Here is an 18,408-nt window from a genome sequence, read left to right as displayed (position 1 = left end):
GCTCCGAGGTTGGGTCGCAAAACCCACACCTTCGGGCTTCAGCCTGGCCAATGATGGTGACTCTTCTTTGTGTGACTTGGATGTGGACCTGCATGACGTGTGTAAATGCGCTGCAGCAAAACTTAATTTAAATTTTTTTTTTTTTCCTTTATTTAACCAGGTAAACCCCATTGAGATCCAGATCTCATTTTCAAGAGGGACCTGGGCAGAAGTCTGCAGTACACAGCAACCTGGTTTCAAAATAAAATTGATTAATACATATACATAAGTATAAAACAGTATAAAACAATTTAAAAACCGTGACACTGTTTAAAAGAATCTCGTTGCCTGTTTTAAAGAATTGCTCAAAATAAGTCCAGTGAAATAAATTCCGACATCTTGAGTTGAGACTGGAACTGATTCCAGGCTGAAGGAGCATCACACTGAAAGCTTGCTTTCCTTTTTCAGTTCGGCAACGTGGAACTTGCAAAATAAAAATGTTGTTGGAGCGTAAAGAATGGGAATTAATAGATCTATGTAAAAGAGAGTTTAAATATGCTGGAGCCAAACCGAGTAGAGATTTATAAATCAGGATCATCAGGTGATTGTTTCTCCGTACTCTTAAAGGAGGCCATTCAGCTTTTACATAGAGTTCACAATGATGTGTGAGATATCTGTTACCGGTTACAAACCTTAAAGCACAATGATGAACAGTATTTAATGATTGAAGGCATTTGGTCAAAGCATTCATATACAAAACACCTCCATATTCCAGGAGTGGCAGGAATGTTGCAGCTACCAATTTACTTCTAGCTTCAAGAGAAAAACAAGAACCATTTCGGTAATAAAACTCAATCTTCATTTTCAGTGTTCGTAGCAAATTTGCTATGTAATTTTTAAAAGAAAGCTCTTATCTAAAACAAAGCCAAGATATTTATAATTACTGACAAACTGTCAGTACAATTTGTGTCCCTACAGCAGTGGTAAGCAGTGGAGGGATCTCTGATAGTTTCCTAGAGTGTGGAAAAACACATTGCTTTTGTCTTATCTTAATATCTAGTGGCCCGAAGTTCAGGTTGAATCAGCAAGATCACGTTTCGATGGCAAAAAGCTGCCAAAAGCCAAGAGAACGGGAAAGTAGTTCCTGCCTTTCTTCCCTGAGTTGATGGAGGAATTTTCAGTATCCTGGTGCAACAAACTGTACAGGGAGAAGCACCCAGTGGCAAGTGGCTCAGTGGACCTTACCAAGCTCCGCCCAGAAACGCCCCTCGGAAGTCCCACGTGACATCATGTCTCACATTAACAGCTTAGCTCCAATGTCTAATCATGGCATTTTTCGTTCTCTGCAGAGTATTTCTGAGTCGATTAGTTTAGCATTTCTGCCGGATTTTCACAAAATATCAGCCTCAAGGTGTTTGAGCCATGCGATGCCTACAACATTGTGCGCGTCCAGCTAAATGCTACCGGTCAATGAGAAAAACGGCAAATTCTCACACCCTCAGCATGAATATAGCTGTGGACAAGATCACTGATGGCTATTGCTCTTGCAAGGCTGAGTAAGTCGGACATTCATGGTTTTGAGGGTTCGAATGTGCCTAGGTACATGGTACTCTGTGCTAGCGTGGCTAACATGATTACAGTTTAGTAAAAGCCTTTTCAGGTGAAATAAAATCTTTAATGCATGTCATACGGTACACATTGCATACTGATCTGTTCAGCTAACGTAAGGCTGTAACAGATGGGCTTCAGGATGTAGAAGTTGCATCGGTACTGCCATTATGCTGTACTTGGCTAAAAGGTTTTTATAATGGATGTGTTTATTATTGACTTTTTTTTCATTCACTAAACACAAAGAAAGCAAAGCAATAATAATTACACCAGCAGACATGCCTGTGTTCTTATTGATCCTACGACGATTGAGCTGCAGATGCGGTCGTGCACAAGCTTTGATCCAAGCAAGGCTTTCCGTTTCAGATTTAGGAAATCTGTGAATTTTAGTTCCACAAACACGATCAGGATACCCGACATCGCCTGTACAGATACCCCACTGACGGTGAACCAATTTTTTTCGAGTCCTGACCCAAAAACTGTCGGTCTGGTAGTCCACAATGTATATTAACATGAGTTTGTGAGATGGTAACCCACGTGATAGCTGCGCTGTGACGTAAAATGGGCATTAGCCAATGAAATGCGGTCCCTGTGGTAAGGTCCGTTCTAGACTGCGAGGGAATGGACGACCATGGTCTCCGCCAATTGCCTCGAGTCGAGCAGTGGTGGCAGCGCACCTTCACCCGAAAGCTTTGATGTCCTTGAGTGGGTCGGCTCCTCAGCAGCGGACCACTTCCGATCAAACCTGACGGAGAAATCCTACAAGGGGGCCGCTCTAATCAGTTCGCGTCATGAACGCCTCTTCCATGCTGATGATGCTGATCAGGCGGAGCTGGAGGAGGAGATGACTGCATCACTGGACGCTGCACTGTGGGAAGAAGTGTGTATCATCACTGATCACTGTCTCCATCTCCATAAAGTAGTGATCCAGGCTATGGGGAGAGCTATGGGGCTCACGGTTCTACCGGAAAGGGCTAGATGGTTAAACTTAACCACATTTTCCACCAGGGAAAAGGAGGACCTCCTCGAAACCCCCATTAGCCCGCATGGCCTGTTTTGTGCAGTTGTTACATCTATGTAAAAGAGGTGTGAGGAAAAGAGATGATGAGGCTTTAAGCTGTGTCTCCCAAGACAGGCACCGGTGCACACAGCCACCGCTCTCACATCCCAGTGCCAAACCTTCGCCCAGGCTGTGGTGCATTTGCCTCCCACTTTCAGAAATCCTAAGCTGCCGAAAACCCAGACAGCCGCTAATCGTCCTCCGAAAGGCGCTGCTGGCCTTTTAAGAAACATGAAGAAGCTGCTCGCCTGGATCAGCAGCCACCCATGTCTACTCAGACGGTGAGGAGGAAGCGTTTGGCCTGACAGCTTTTTGGAAGACAGAGACCACGACAATTTAGCTGACCTTAATATATCCTATGTTTTATTTTGGTCATTATTGTTACACTTAGTGTTTATGTGTGTGTTGGGCGTGTCTATCGGACATTTATAGAAATATGGAACAAATCGTGTCCCGTATCGATTCAATACGGGACGCAACATTTAACAGCCAAATACGGGACGATTCCATATTTTAAGGGACAGGTGGCAACCCTACATTGACAATAAACAGTTTGTTATTTAATTATTTTGGCTGAATCATGATGAACTGCCATCTTATGCCTTGGAAATCAAAACTAGCAAAACTGCTACATTGCTTTCATAGTCTTGGCTCCTTTTTCTGTCGAAGGTAGCCAATATTTCAATTATATTTAGCTTTCCAACTCTTACTTAATAGGAAGAGTTTGAAGCGGGAGGGAGTGGCTGAGCGTTACCTCTAGCCAACAGCTCAGTACGGGAGCCGAGAGCTCCCGTACTGAGCTCTCGGCTCAGTACGCCATACTGAGCAGCAGCTATTGCAGCTGACAGTAAAAATAATAATAATAATTATACCTTTATTTATTATCTTCAGGGTAGAGCATTTAAAACCACAAATTAAAATCTGAATATTTTTCTAGAAAACTGGTGCTGACCTTTAAGTTTAAGTTATGATACTTCCCAGATATTCAATTCCTACATATTTATAGGTTCTCAGCCATCCATGACATAAAAAAACCCCATCAAAAATAAAAGTTTAAAGCAACTTAAGTTATAATTTAAATAACATATGACTTGTATTGAGAACAACTGCAATAAATCAATATTTATGAGGAATTTTATTCAGTTGAGTTACTTATTAAAACTTGTTTTTAGTCAGAGCCTTAAATTTTTTAAAGGTGTTTCAGAGATTAGATCAGTGACTCTGAATCAAACTCATATCTAAACATTTAAATCTTAGTTTGACTTCTATGGGTCTCAATAGGTTGTATACTGAGAAAAAACACTTTTGTTATTCACTGCTAGTTACTAGTCATTTTTGATGGTGCAGCTTGAACACACACACACACAAAAACATTTTTAACCACATTTACTGTAACTTTGCCGAATCCCCCAAAATTGCTCTTAAAAAATTTCCCTGCTCATGGTCCCCCCTAATAATGAGATGGGATTTACGCCCTTGTGTAGATGTGCTAATTAAAGTCTCTCCCGTTTTTGGACTTGAGCAGTGAAGAACCGAGTCCTGTGTGTGTTAATTCTTCCATTCACATATTCCATGGTTAACCACTTTTAATTCCCCAATATATCTTTATTTAATTATACATTTGTTAGTCGTGTTACGACTCCCACACCACCAGAGGCAGTAGCAGACCACAAAAAATGCAAATAAGGAGCAGATTTAGAAGTACACAGAAAACTACAGAATTTAAGAACTGTGAGCTGTGCTGAAATAAATAAAGGAGAGAAGTTCAAATACATTCTGAGAGTGGACCTCCTTCATAAAGGAGAAGTTATCAAGAGATTTCAAAAGTTTTAAAGTCCCTACACTGGCTCCCTGTAGCTCAGAGAATAGACTTTAAAATACTGATGTTAGTTTATAAATCACTGAACGGTTTAGCACCACAATACCTTAAAGATCTGTTACTACTATACCAACCGTCTAGACCCCTCAGATCTTCTGGTTCTGGTCTGCTCTGCATCCTCAGAACCAGAACCAAACGAGGGGAGGCAGCGTTCAACTTCTATGCACCACAAATCTGGAGCAAACTTCCAGATAACTGTAAAACAGCTGAAACACTGGGTGCCTTTAAAATCAACTTAAAACCACCCACCTGCTTAGAGTTGCTTATGGCTAAATTACGATTAGAGTTATGTTTTTGATGTTTTTAATGTTTTTATCTTTACTTTTTATTTCCTTATTCTCACTGTTTATGTTTTAATGAAGGTTTTAAGGTGTGAGTACCCTTGTTAGATGGCGTTCTAACTAAAACTCTGAGGTTTTAATGTTTTTATCTTTTTTTCTTTTTTATTTGTTTTAATCTTTTTCAAAATCCTTTTCTCTTTCTCACTGTTTATTCCTGTTTTTATTTTAATTATGTAAAGCACTTTGAAATGCCTTGCCGCTGAAATGTGCTATACAAATAAAATTTGATTGATTGATTGAAAAGAAAATAAACACAGGAGACTGTGGATTATATAGGAAATGGCACTCCTTCTTTTGCGGGAGAGCAGTAGTCCTATGTCCAAATCGGTCTGTTGTGTGGTCCGCCCCATGGCCCGTTTGATTCAGCACCTGATGCTCTAGGCTTAACCCCTTAAAGGAGCCAGCATGACAGTTTTTAGGCAGCCTTCTCCTCACTCTGCATCGTTTCTTTAATTTGACCAGCACTGAGCAATACTCAGTCTTCATACCTTTCCATGCGCATTGAAAAGCTAATCTTAATTGTGTATTAAAAAGTGAAATCTAAAGCTCTGTTTACTGAAACTGTTCCTCTTTTTACAGGCAGCAAATACAGCACTATACCAACCAGCTTGCTAAAGAAACCAACAGGCATCTTAAAGAGTTGGGCTCAATCCCTTTGGCATCATCACCCTCAGAACAAGTGAGTGTCAATGTGCATTTGTTAATGCATCAAACTCTCCTTTAAAGCTGATTTAATTTTTTTCCCCCAACAAAACTCAGTTGGAAAATGGTGATCTCACCTAAGACCTACCCTCTGAGAACAAGAAGTTGAATATCTGACTCTTATATTTTTCATATTGTTTTGTTTACCTCCTTAACCTAATCAATATGAAACGGTGCCAGAAGACAAGTTGGAATAAATCTCAGAGTCTCCAGGACTGAGACTTCTGGGCTGATACAATGGTTGTGGTAATAATAATAGTCATAATAATACAAGATGAGTTCATAAAGGCCAAAACCAGGAAGGAATACTACCAGCACATCAGAACTGAACTACAGTATAAGAACAAGATTGCTACAATCAACAGTTTAGCAGTGCCAGTGGTTATCTATGAGAGTGTACTCTTATGGACCAAGCAGAACATCAAGGATATGGACTATAAGACCAGAAAATTTCTGATTGTATATGGCCTGTTACACCAAAGGGCAGATGTTGAGCTTATACATCTCGTGATGCCAGGGAGGACATGGCCTGCTACAACTTGAAACTGCTGAAGAGGCAGCAGTAGTATGATTACCTGGAACAGTATGATGGTCGACTTGTCCAACTTCTTCGAGACTTTGAAAAGACCCTTGAGGTAGATTGAGGTCATTGGTGGACAGTGACAGTGTTGGAGCCGGTCCAGTTTGACTTTGATGGGGTCGTGCCCCCTAGTGAGTGGAGGTGTGAGAAGGGAGAAGTGAGAATAATGACCCTGATTGTGACCCTGTTTGCACTGGCTGTGCAGCAGTGACTTTATCCATGTACTCTTCTTCTTTTACTTTTACTCCATCACCATCATTGTTATCATAATCTTAAAAATTTTTATCTGTTCTTGCTGCATGCAAATGTTGGCCAATCTGGCTTGTTACTGTCTTCAGGACATCTTCAAAATGGTGGCTGCTTTAATCAGCAGTTTTGTTAAGTTCAGTGAGATAATTGGGGTGGTGGCTGCTGCTGCTGTCCACTGTGGCTGCATACTCAAGAACCAAAGTCACTACATGGAACACGAGGTCAGCATTCGAGGTGCTGGAGGTACCATCATGGGAAGACAAGCCCCTACATGGGATGTACCACCGACCAATAATTGAAGTGGCTGATATCAGGAAATCCTATCAATGGCTGGAAAAAGCTGAACTCAATGGCAACACAGAGGCTCTCATCCTGGCTGCACAGGAACAGGCCCTAAACACCAGAGCAATAGAGGCTCAGATCTACCACACCAGACAAGACCCAAGGTGTAGGTTGTGCAAGGAGGCCCCTGAGACAGTCCAGCACATAACAGCAGGGTGCAAGATGCTGGCAGGGAAAGCATACATGGAACGACATAACCAAGTGGCGGGCATAGTGTACAGGAACATCTGTGCAGAATATGGACTGGAAACCCCGAGATCAAAGTGGGGAAAAACCCCCAAAGGTGGTGGAGAATGACCGAGCTAAGATTCTGTGGGACTTCCAGATCCAGACAGACAAAATGGTGTGGAGAACCAACCGGACATTGTGGTGGTGGATTAACAACAGAGGAAAGCCGTTGTGGTGGATGTAGCTCAGGGGTGTCAAACTCCAGTCCTGAAGGGCCGCTGTCCTGCAGTTTTTAGATGTGCCACAGGTACAAAACACCTGAATCAAATGGTTTAATTACCTCCTCAGTTCTCCAGAGCCTTGCTAATGACTTAATTATTCTATTCAGGTGTGGTGCAGCAGATTCACTTCTAAAAGTTGCAGGACACCGGCCCTCGAGGACTGGAGTTTGACACCCCTGAGTAGCTATACCAAGTGATTGCAACATCAGGAAAAAGGAGTACGAGAAACTGGAGAAATACCAGAACCTCAGAGAGGAACTGGGAAAGGCCTGGACGATGAAGACCACAGTGGTGCCTGTGGTCATCGGGGCCCTCGGGGCAGTCACCCCCAAACTGGAGCAGTGGCTAAAACAGATCCCAGGAACAACATCAGACATCTCAGTCCAGAAATGTGCAGTTCTAGGCACAGAGAAGATACTGGAGGAGAACCTCAAGCTCCCAGGCCTCTGGTAGAGAGAGAGAGAGAGAGAGAGAGAGAGAGAGAGAGAGAGAGAGACCACCTGTGGAGGGTGAGAAGGGAATTTTTTTTATTTATTTTGCATATATGAAGATATTCAATAATAATAATTAGTTATGAATATATAACACAACAGGAATAAAAACTGAACAAAACCCCAACCAGGGACACGGTATAGGGGGAAAAAGTGATGACAATTCTAGGGGCCCTGACCAACAGGGGGCCCTCCACAATTTAATTATTTATTTGTTGTTCATAGAAATAAATAAAAAAATCGGGGCCCTCTCAATTACAAAATTAATCATATTGTATTTTCAAAGATTGTTTTTAGCAGTAAAAATTTAATGTTCCCACTCCCAGATCAAAAACACACATCCATATTTGCCCTGAACCCCCTATCTGCTTTAAATGGTTTGTTACTGCTTGGAGCGCTTCAGAGTGACGCTGTTAGCAGCAGTCAGTGGAAGACATGAACGATTGTGGCAGTTAGTATGCTGCTAAGAAAAGTTATAAAATCAGGTTTTCAAAAAAAGAGCGAGGGAGAGAGAGAAAAGCAAGATTGTTAATTTATAAATTAAATGGTTATAACCCAGTTTTTCTCCAAGAGAGGTGGGTAGACTGTGTGAGATTATCAAACATTTAACGTAATTAGCTTAGCTACAAACTACTGTTTGCCTCCTTTTCATTAGCATTTAATGAATTAAGGAAAACAATTACCAACATATTTATATATTTAACTTGTCCCTTGTATCTTTTACCACTTAACAGATGACTCAGTCAGCAGCCGCTCTAACCCACGTCCCTCCTGACCCATCCTCTCCTGAATGAAATTAAAGCTGCAATATGTCACTTTTATATAAACATTTTTTCCACATATTTGTTAAAACTGTCATGTTGTGACAGTATGGTAGGAGAGGTAATCTGTGAAAAATCTATTTCCTCTGCCTTCTCCCAGTGCTAGAAACAACCAGTCAGAGGCAGGAAAGTTTTAGTGCTGTCAATCACAATCTCATGTGGTGCTGCTCATCCTTCCTCCCCCTCAATTTGTGCCATGCTGCAGCTAGCATAGCACAGAGCTGTGTAGATTCAAACTGTGAATGCTCAGTTTAGTTAGCATAGCTACCAATGATGACAGATCAACAGTTTCTTGTAATGATAAGTTGTTTCTCCCCCATTAGCACATTTAGCAGTGAGTGAATGAGGCTAATTCACAGTGCTAAGAGTGGCCTACTGGTTCTGATTGGTTGTTTTGGTCAGAACGGTGCATTACTTTAACCAGTAATTGTAATTCAGGAAGGAGGTGGAGGAGATTGATTGTTTTCACAGATTATCTGTCTCATAACAAACTGCTATGACATGGTGACAGCTTTAACAAATATGGAGAAAACATATTTTTATTAAAGTTATGTACTGCAGCTTGAATAAAATGCAACTACATCGAATTTTTTAGAAGTCTGGATTGCTTCATGTGTAGTTGCATGTTGCTTTTGACTGTTGCTCATGGGGAGAGACATTTCAGTATCTATAACTAATAGAAAAAATTTAAGCAACCTACTTGCATACTGGATGTGGACTGTTGGATGTTAAATTCATGAGCAGTAAGTATTGTGCTAATTATTAGTATTGAACCAAGGCAGATGCAAGCCTTTTAAAATGTGATGCTTTTTTGAGTTTATTTTGGGTCAAATAGACTCAAAAATGTTATCAGCAGCTGCTCAGGGGGGCCCAAACTATTTTTTCAGGGGGCCCACGATTCCTGGCGGTGCCACTGCCCCCAAGAGTTTCTCTGATTCTTGGTCCATTTGTATGCAAAATGAATAATGTTTCATCAGTCAATAATCTGAAGGTATTAGATCCAATAAAAAGCCAATAGGTCTGAAGAAGTAAAATAGTGTGGTTTGAATAGTTCCTACCGCAATGCTGCGGTGATCCGGCAGTTTCCCATCCTAGGTGACTTGAGACAGGGCACATAAAGTGTAGGCGGGAGGTGACCTGGATAAGGTCATAAAAAACAAACTAGCATTCACATTTAAACATCTTTCTACTGCTATCTTAACAACTAAGCATTCATAAATAAAATAATTATTGCTATTTTGTAGCTTTTCTCAATAGTAAGTAATTCTAATTAATTTTAAGTTAAAGATCAAGTTATAGTGCACTTCCAAGTTTGATCAAAGTTAAATTGACATTAAAGTCAATAAATACATATCAAACAATTGTTTTGGGCTTGTTGCGCAACATTAAATAAGTTTGAACTGATTTAAGTCTCCTTAGTCCTATAGGACTTAGTCAAGATCCGTCCAGAAGAATCGGATCGTCCATGAATGTCATATTACAATATTGCACTTTGGTCACAGCGTTGTCCCATATCTGTGACATGTCAGTCATCGCAGATGCAACATGTGTCTCAGTCAATACAGCTAGCTTTGCTAGCATCACCGGAGCTTACCTTTCTTTAAGCTTTCCTTCCAAGTGACGTTAAAAATGGGACAAAGTCCCCACCGTCTGTGAAAGCGAAGCGCTGCTGATTTTACATGTCGCCATATCTTATGATTTATGCAGCGCTATTATATGACTGACGCTCAGAGAAAATCACTGCGCATGTCTTGGAGTTCCACGTGCGAGTAAAGGGGGAGCCGATGGGTGACAACAGACACTAAGTCACGTTATTGCTTGGATTTTACGGCGCCACCTTAAGTCCCTGAACTTAACATTTTAACTGAAAAAAAACCCACAATGCGACTTGGATGTAACGAGTAACGCGACAGTTTTGTAGAAATGTAGTGAAGTAGAAAGTACAGATACTTACTGTAAAATGTAGTGGAGTAAAAGTAGAAAGTACCCATTATTAAATCTACTTAAGTAAAGTACAGATACACGAAAATTGTACTTAAGTTCAATTAAGTACAATTAAGTTACTTCCCACCACTGGTGTTGTCCCATGAAAATATGTACTTAAATATCTGGTGGAATGTAAAGGGTGTAATCACTTTTGTGATATATTCTAACATTTGGACAAACCTTCCCACTGAATATATACATCTGGAAAGCATTATGTTTAGGCAAAAAGATGATATAGCTGTTTCAACCCAGGTGAAAAAAAGTATACTTTAGTATATTTCAAACATACATTTGTGAAAGTACACTTTAAATATACTAAGTATTAAGTGTACTATCTATAAATATATCTGAAGTATACTAAAAGTATGCTTGTACCAATTTCAAAATTTATTTTTCAAAATTTTGCACACTTTATTATAAAAAAAACATCAAAGAGAAGAAAAAACTTGTGGACGTTGTGGACTCGCCACGTATGTGACATCATCAGAACTGATGATGATTGGGACCGGATGCCTGGGGTGGAAAAACATTTCTGGGTGTCTTCTTTGCCTGTTTATGTTAGAAGTAGAAAAAATAGTCAGCAATGTCATAGAATCAGTTGATGTTGGCATTAACTATGAAGCTGTTTTAAGTGTGGACTTAAGGAGACAAACTACCTTAAAATCTTTCCATCCATGATCTGAACACACTGGTCCTTGCAGGGTAGCAAGGGGGCTGGTGGTGCCCATCTCCAGCAATCATCAGATGAGAGGCAGGGTTCACCCTGGACAGGTCACCAGTCCATCACAGGGCCCTGAAAGCCAACAACAAATAAAATGTATGAAAGAGAAATGTTAACAAGGGGAAAAATTCTTTCCAGTTATCTTTAAATCAAATCATGTTTGTTAAGCACTTGATATTGGTAACACCCGTTTTTGTTGTTGAAAATGTAGCCAACTGGTCAGTAAAAAAAAAAAGTCCTTCCACCAGGAAGACGATGTGGAGGTTCATCCTCGGTGCTGGTTGGTGATCTGGTGGAGTCAGAGCCTCTTCTGGGACAGTAAAGTCTTTAGGTTTCCTAACACCTGATTTCTCTCGCTTCCTCTTTCATATTCATTTGCTTAGACTGCAAACATATGTTGAAGATAAAAACATTGATGAACGAGTTAGAACAACCTCACAATATCAAAGTCTCTCTGTCTTATGGAGCTTAATTAAAACCAGGTTAAGTTTATGAATTAAAGTATAAGTCGCAACAAACAGCCTCCATGTATGGAGGAATTCAAAGGTGCTAAACTCATGAATTAAGAGACGATACACAAAACTCCATTCTCTCCGGCTCACTGACAACCAGGAAGACATTTAATGCACATCTGCGGAATCACATATTACATTTTCATCATCTCATTTCATCATCTCAGAATCCAAAATGTCTTGTCTTCTGCTTCTGGCTTCGAGCATTTATACCGCTTTCAGTCTGCTGTTGTGTATTGGAAACATCTGACCAATGGCATTCTGAATCTTGCTTCTGGCTCTGTTTTACACTGAGTGTGTGTTAGAAGTTCCGAGAATTCTGGGCCGACCTCGTGGAAGTTAAATCTGCTCCCTCAGGAGGACCATTAGTCAGATTGTTAGTTCTTATCTGTCCAAACAGAGACTCTGGCTGAGTCCCTTGCCTGCCTGGATGTCTCGTACAACACCTTATTGGGTGTTGAACCAGCACAACATAACACTTTCCTTTTCAGTAAACATATCTAAATGTGAATTAACACAACTTTTAACTATTAACATAATTATATTCCTCAACATTCCCCCCTAAAATAAGTACACTTATTTTCTAGTTAATTCGTATGGCATTGCTCTCCCATGGTCATAGGTTTCATTGATATAGGATCGAAAAAACCCTTCATGACAATCCTTTCATCCGAGGGAAAAATTATCCTATGGCCCTCTAGGCAACCACCTTCAGGCACCAATGAAATCAATGACCATGGTACCCACAATGATTTCTGCTCAAACACCATCATAGGACAATCGGCTTGGTTTGAACCAAGTAGTAGTAAGGCTTGACTTCTCAGCAGCGATGTGGTGCAGCGTTGTGTAGTACAGTTCCTGTCCTCGGTCGCAGATGCAATTTGTTGTTCCGGTTTGATGTTTCCTTGATTTTATTACTCTGCCTTCTAACTGTCCCGGTTCAGGGCTCCAACAAATTCCCATGTACATGAGTCTCTGAGTCCAACACACATAGGGTCCCTGAACCGCCAGTCACTCTGGTTGCCCTGAGAAGACAGGAAAACTGAGCAGTATCTTATAGTACAACATGTTCCAATTAAAGGTCTTCATTGCTTGCATGGAGAAATCCTTGATGCTCCTTATTGGATTCTAAAGTCCTATTAATAACTCACATGTGACCTGCGCATGATGACCTTCCATATACATTTCATTTAACATACTGTCCAAGTCATATTATTACCACCTCAACATTCCTCCCCACCAACACACAGCGAAATTTCATCATAAATCAGAATTGAACAACCTGTGACAATACAATAAGGGAATTTGATAAAAAGAAAACAGTTCACACAATATCCAATGTGGTTGAACCGAATCATGTCACTACAGAATCAAATTATCCATCTAGATGCATAATAATGACATCACCTTTGCAACCTAACGGTGTCAGTTCCCCCAGTTATCACAATCCGCTTGTCCACAGTCCCATGGTTGTCCAGGAACCACGACTCCATCGAGACGCAAAATAACAAAAGAAAAATATAAACACATCAATAAAATAACTTTCAAAACAACGTCACAGTAACAATCACAACCTTAAGGAACATTTCATGAAGGATGTAACAATTATGAATTATCAATTCTCAACTCAAAGGATATTGTTGCTTCAACTCACTCAGCCAGTACCCAGATTCAGCCATTTTCCTGGGCAAACAGCCCTACCTGATTGCAGTTCCTGAAACATAGTTCTGATGGGAACATACATCAAATGGGATTGAATTATGTATGGGATTATTTAAATTTATTGATCAGGGTTTTCATGCAAGAGAAAGAACAAGTAAAGAAGCAAGGGTAAACAGCGATAGAATCAGAAACCCCCTTCTCCTCTGGAAGACCTCCATCTTCTCTCAAAGGATATAGAAACATTTAAGTTGTTTGTATGTATGTAGAAGTATAGTTTGGTCAGATATGCTGGATACCTTTAGTTCAATCCAGCACTGTGAAGCTTAATTATTCACACTATCACAGGAGTCATCTCTACCACACAGCGCTTATGTAATGGCTAGGTATAAATTGTGAAAATACCCCCCTATGACCATAACTACCCAACTATGGAAAAAGAAATTATCAATTGAAGTGTCCAAATCAATATCCATCAACAATTTAGTTTATTTTTAGTGCCACAACTGTCAATTATTGATAGTTCTCAATTTAGTTTTACAAATGTGATGAAACATTTCCCTGTACATCTTATAACATAACTGTCATTAAAATCTCTTCTCCTGATTCCACCTTCAATTCAACACTATGCTACTCATTTAGCATATAATATGTCCATTTATTTATTAAAGGCCATATAAGAAATTTGTCTTAAAAGTTGTACTTCAACCTGCCAGCAGTTTGTTTCCTATTAGATCGCATACAGGTCTTATGTCAAACCCATTGATTTAAATTTAACTGGTTCGTGATTTGGAATTAAATAGGATTGTTGCAGTTTTATTCTACATTTGACTCTTTTACATAGTCTCTAACTTCAGTTGTCATGGTAGATTTTATGCCATAGGTAAAAGAAGCTTTAACTTAAGTTTACTTCTTAAATTTTAACCAAGTCTTTCAGCAAGCTTGTTGAATTTCGTTCCTCTGTGAAATGTTTTGCCTCCCCAGCTTAGAAATTGTTAACCCTTCTTAAACTCTCTGGATTTGCTTTTGTGCTGAAAAGGTGCTTGTGAATTAAAATTACATTACCTTGAGAACTTTAAATTAATTCCACTAGAGTAATCTTACCTAATAGCCAACCCATTTACTAAAAATTCTTCTATCTGAAGAAGAACTGTCATAATATTAAATGTACACTGTGTGTCAGAAGTGACTCCAATGTTTGTTCGGTCCAATAGCATAGGTTCAATAGAAAGCTGTTATATTGAGTTTTAATGACCAAACATCAGGAGAGATCTGTTCTAGGTCCCTGCAGTTCAGATGACCTAAATCAAAAATTAACATTATCCATATTTCACTTTGTGTTTCATCATACCGTCTCTCCAGATTTCACTCCTCCTGTTTTGGAGATATTTAGGTGTCTTCCATCAGGAGAAGGCGGCTAGAATAGGACAGATTTACAGCTTCTGAAAGACAGATCTAAAAGCAGAAACAATTAGTGCTTTAGATTAGACAAGGCATGCAATCAAACCCTGGTCCTGTCTTTACTTTGCTATACTAAGGCTGAACCTGTTGTTCTGGTCGGAATATGAAACATTTCTTCTCCCATAATGTAATGCTGACAAAATGTTTGTAATTGACAAATATAGCAAAATCAGATTGATGCCAGATACAACTTATTCATAGTGACAGAAACAATTTTATGACCAATCAAACAGAAATCCGTGATATTTTAACCTCAGAGTAAAATTTCAAGTTCTCTACATGAGTTCAAATAAAAAATACAGAGAGAAAAATGAAGTGTACATTCTGTCTGTTGATGAAAGGGTACAAATGAAACACCTACTGCAGAGCTCAAATAAATTTATGAATTTTCAAAACAATGTCTGATTTATGTGTCTCTCAACATTGTTTTGAGTATGATGTTTATGTAGTATTGCCATATTGAAGACGGAATCTAGTTGGGTTTCTACCAAGAGTTTTTCTCTAACATCAACTGTTTAATGTAAAAACCCTATTGAGACACAGTTCCTAGAATTAAATATATTTTGGTCTAACCTTTAACCTGCTGACCCCCCTTGAAAGTAATCCTGGCTCTAAGATAGGAACTTCAACCTTGTCAGGTTCACTTGAGCTTTTTTTTTTTATTTTATATTATTTATTTTTTTTTATTTTTATTATTATTATCTGACTCCTTTACTATTCAATTGTTTCTTCATTCTTTTTCTTTCACTCCTAAGGGAACACTATCTGTCTCCTATTTAGCAGAGTATAGTGTTATAAATTATTTTGTCATGGGAGAACTCATGACCTTCAATTTTGACAGAATATGTCAGTTTAGTTTAGAACAATTTAGACAAAGTGTTAACCAGCAACCTTGGAACTAGAATTGGGAGAAAAATTATTAGAATAAAAATAGCATTTACGCCACTTGTGAAATTGATTCAATTTCCTCTCAATTATTTTTGATTCATTTCTATTGTTGGAATGCTCAAAGTGATAATCTATTAAATTAACTTCAAGATTGCCAAATTAAGGTTAAGGAAGGTTCAGAGGGTATTAATGAAGACTTATGTAATTAATTGGTAATTTTATGATCTTCCTGGTGGACAGTCTGTTGGCCTTGGTTGCATGATGGTGCCTGAGCTGCTGCTCCTTTGTCCAAGGTTGTCGTCAACCAGTGGAGACCGTTTCCTGTGCTCAGCCGTTGTTGTTGCTGGCCTGAGCATCACTCCTTGAGCAGGCGTTGTGCCAGTGCTCCATGGTCCACGCAGGTTTCTGCTGTGGGGAGGAGTATTGGTTCTCCGTGTTGACATGCTGTGAGGAGCCAACCTCACCAGTCAGCAGCTTTATAGGCACTTTTCCTCCAGTGCCAAAGTTGTCAAAGTTGCCATATGCAGGAAAGAACTTCATTTCTTTTTAGCTCTTCAAACCGGCAGCAGACAGGAAACCGCTCTACAATTTAATGAGTAAGAGATAAGAGATAAATTCTCACCTCTTTTGTGTCTGGGCCCGCGGTTCTGTTCTGCAGCCAGTCCGAAGAGTCACCTTCCATCCTCCTTAACTTGAATCAGTTCAATCGGCACGTCGGGGTCACCACTTTATGGAGGAATTCAAAGGTGCTAAACTCATGAATTAAGAGACGATACACAAAACTCCATTCTCTCCGGCTCACTGACAACCAGGAAGACATTTAATGCACATCTGCGGAATCACATATTACATTTTCATCATCTCATTTCATCATCTCAGAATCCAAAATGTCTTGTCTTCTGCTTCTGGCTTCGAGCATTTATACCGCTTTCAGTCTGCTGTTGTGTATTGGAAACATCTGACCAATGGCATTCTGAATCTTGCTTCTGGCTCTGTTTTACACTGAGTGTGTGTTAGAAGTTCCGAGAATTCTGGGCCGACCTCGTGGAAGTTAAATCTGCTCCCTCAGGAGGACCATTAGTCAGATTGTTAGTTCTTATCTGTCCAAACAGAGACTCTGGCTGAGTCCCTTGCCTGCCTGGATGTCTCGTACAACACCTTATTGGGTGTTGAACCAGCACAACATAACACTTTCCTTTTCAGTAAACATATCTAAATGTGAATTAACACAACTTTTAACTATTAACATAATTATATTCCTCAACACATGCAGTTATAACATGAAGCTGAATGATTGTCTATGATTGATTATAATAATAATCATACAAGTCACAATAAAAATGATAAAATAATTATTTTTGAAACCAACGTAAGTTATATCTTTACTGCATTGTTTATAATTAAACAAAGATAATTAATAAGCAAAATTACCACTAGCTAGCATGGCAACCTTCGTCTATCCGGGCTCCTTTTGTGACACACATTTCATTTCCATCGGTTGTTGTCCAGTTGTGTTGTCGTCAAACTCATGTTAGGAACAAACCAACAGTGTCATAAAGTGTCATTCAGTAAATGACAATTTTAATGAGAATTTGCTTTAAAAGTTGGATGACAGGTGTTATGTTTGACAGTGTCATGTCAGTCTTATGCACACCCCATCAAATAAAGTGTTACCAAATGGTAATATATTGAAAGCACAACATAATTATAATTTTTGTTCTTTAAAGTGATAACTTTTATGTTTTTTTGTCACACTTAAATTTTCATGTTCATTGTGTTCACTTTTGACGTGTAAACTGACAATTGTAAAGTTCATAAAGTTGTGAGTAAAATTGGACATAGGCCTGTCACGATAAAAATTTTTCCTGAGCAATTAATTTTCTAAAAAATTATTGCGATAAACAATAATATTGTTTCAAGACCTTTTGACACTGATTTAATGGAAATGATGTAATAATGCATGCTATTTCCTGCCATAGATAGATGCACTTTATTTTCAAAAGAACACATTACACTGGAACTTATAAACTAAATAAACAAAACAACCAAAGACACAAAGAAAATGGATTCTCAGTCTCCATTAACAAAAAACGTACTTGAATAAAAAGTAAACAACATAAAGCCAAAGTCGAAATAAATACTGCATTCAACCAAAAGAGTGCAGATTATGAAGTCTGTATACTATATTCCCCTTCAGTAATCACCAGATTTAAATAGAGAAGATGGGCACATCTGACTACCTAATGGAATATTTCACATTACACGATTTTTTTGCCCCTATTTTCCCCTTACGAAAATCTTAGAACGTTGGCCGATCTAAGATTGTCGAGGGTGATTTCGTAACCGATCATCCTGCGGTGTGGTGTGTTACGGTAGATCGTCGTGGCCGCTCCGATCTAAATCGGGTTTTCCCCGACTGGGAGCTTAACGCTGAATGTGACAGGTAGCCAATCAGAAAGCACGGATTCTCCTCTGAGCTTTCTGAGGGGAGATTACGGAGGGGAATCCCAAACAGCTGACACAGCGCAACCCAAAATCCAGCGGACATTGGAGATGATATGTGGAAACAACATTAATATTTATTCAACATTTTGTGCAAAGAATATAGAGATGACAAGGGGAGGAGTTGGAGCAAAATTGCTACCACAGTTGATAAACCCGGTAAGTTTTCAGCTGTTCT

General features: G+C 39.3%; 1 protein-coding gene across 3 annotated transcripts in view; it reads left to right on the top strand.

Annotated features, from left to right (window-relative positions):
• Nucleotides 1–18,408, top strand: part of stx12 (syntaxin 12) — a 62,101-nt gene that overhangs the window by 10,769 nt on the left and 32,924 nt on the right. For all 3 annotated transcript variants that reach the window (XM_081612351.1, XM_081612350.1, XM_081612349.1), the window contains exon 4: nt 5,447–5,546. In XM_081612351.1, coding sequence (XP_081468477.1) covers nt 5,447–5,546 — 100 coding nt within the window. The remainder of the gene's footprint in view (nt 1–5,446; nt 5,547–18,408) is intronic.

Source organism: Poecilia reticulata, chromosome 11 (genome assembly GCF_904066995.2).
Source record: "Poecilia reticulata chromosome 11, P_reticulata-male-v2, whole genome shotgun sequence".
NCBI lineage: Eukaryota > Metazoa > Chordata > Actinopteri > Cyprinodontiformes > Poeciliidae > Poecilia > Poecilia reticulata.
The sequence above is the reverse complement of the archived record's forward strand: the minus strand, read 5'-3'. Positions and strand labels throughout refer to the sequence as shown.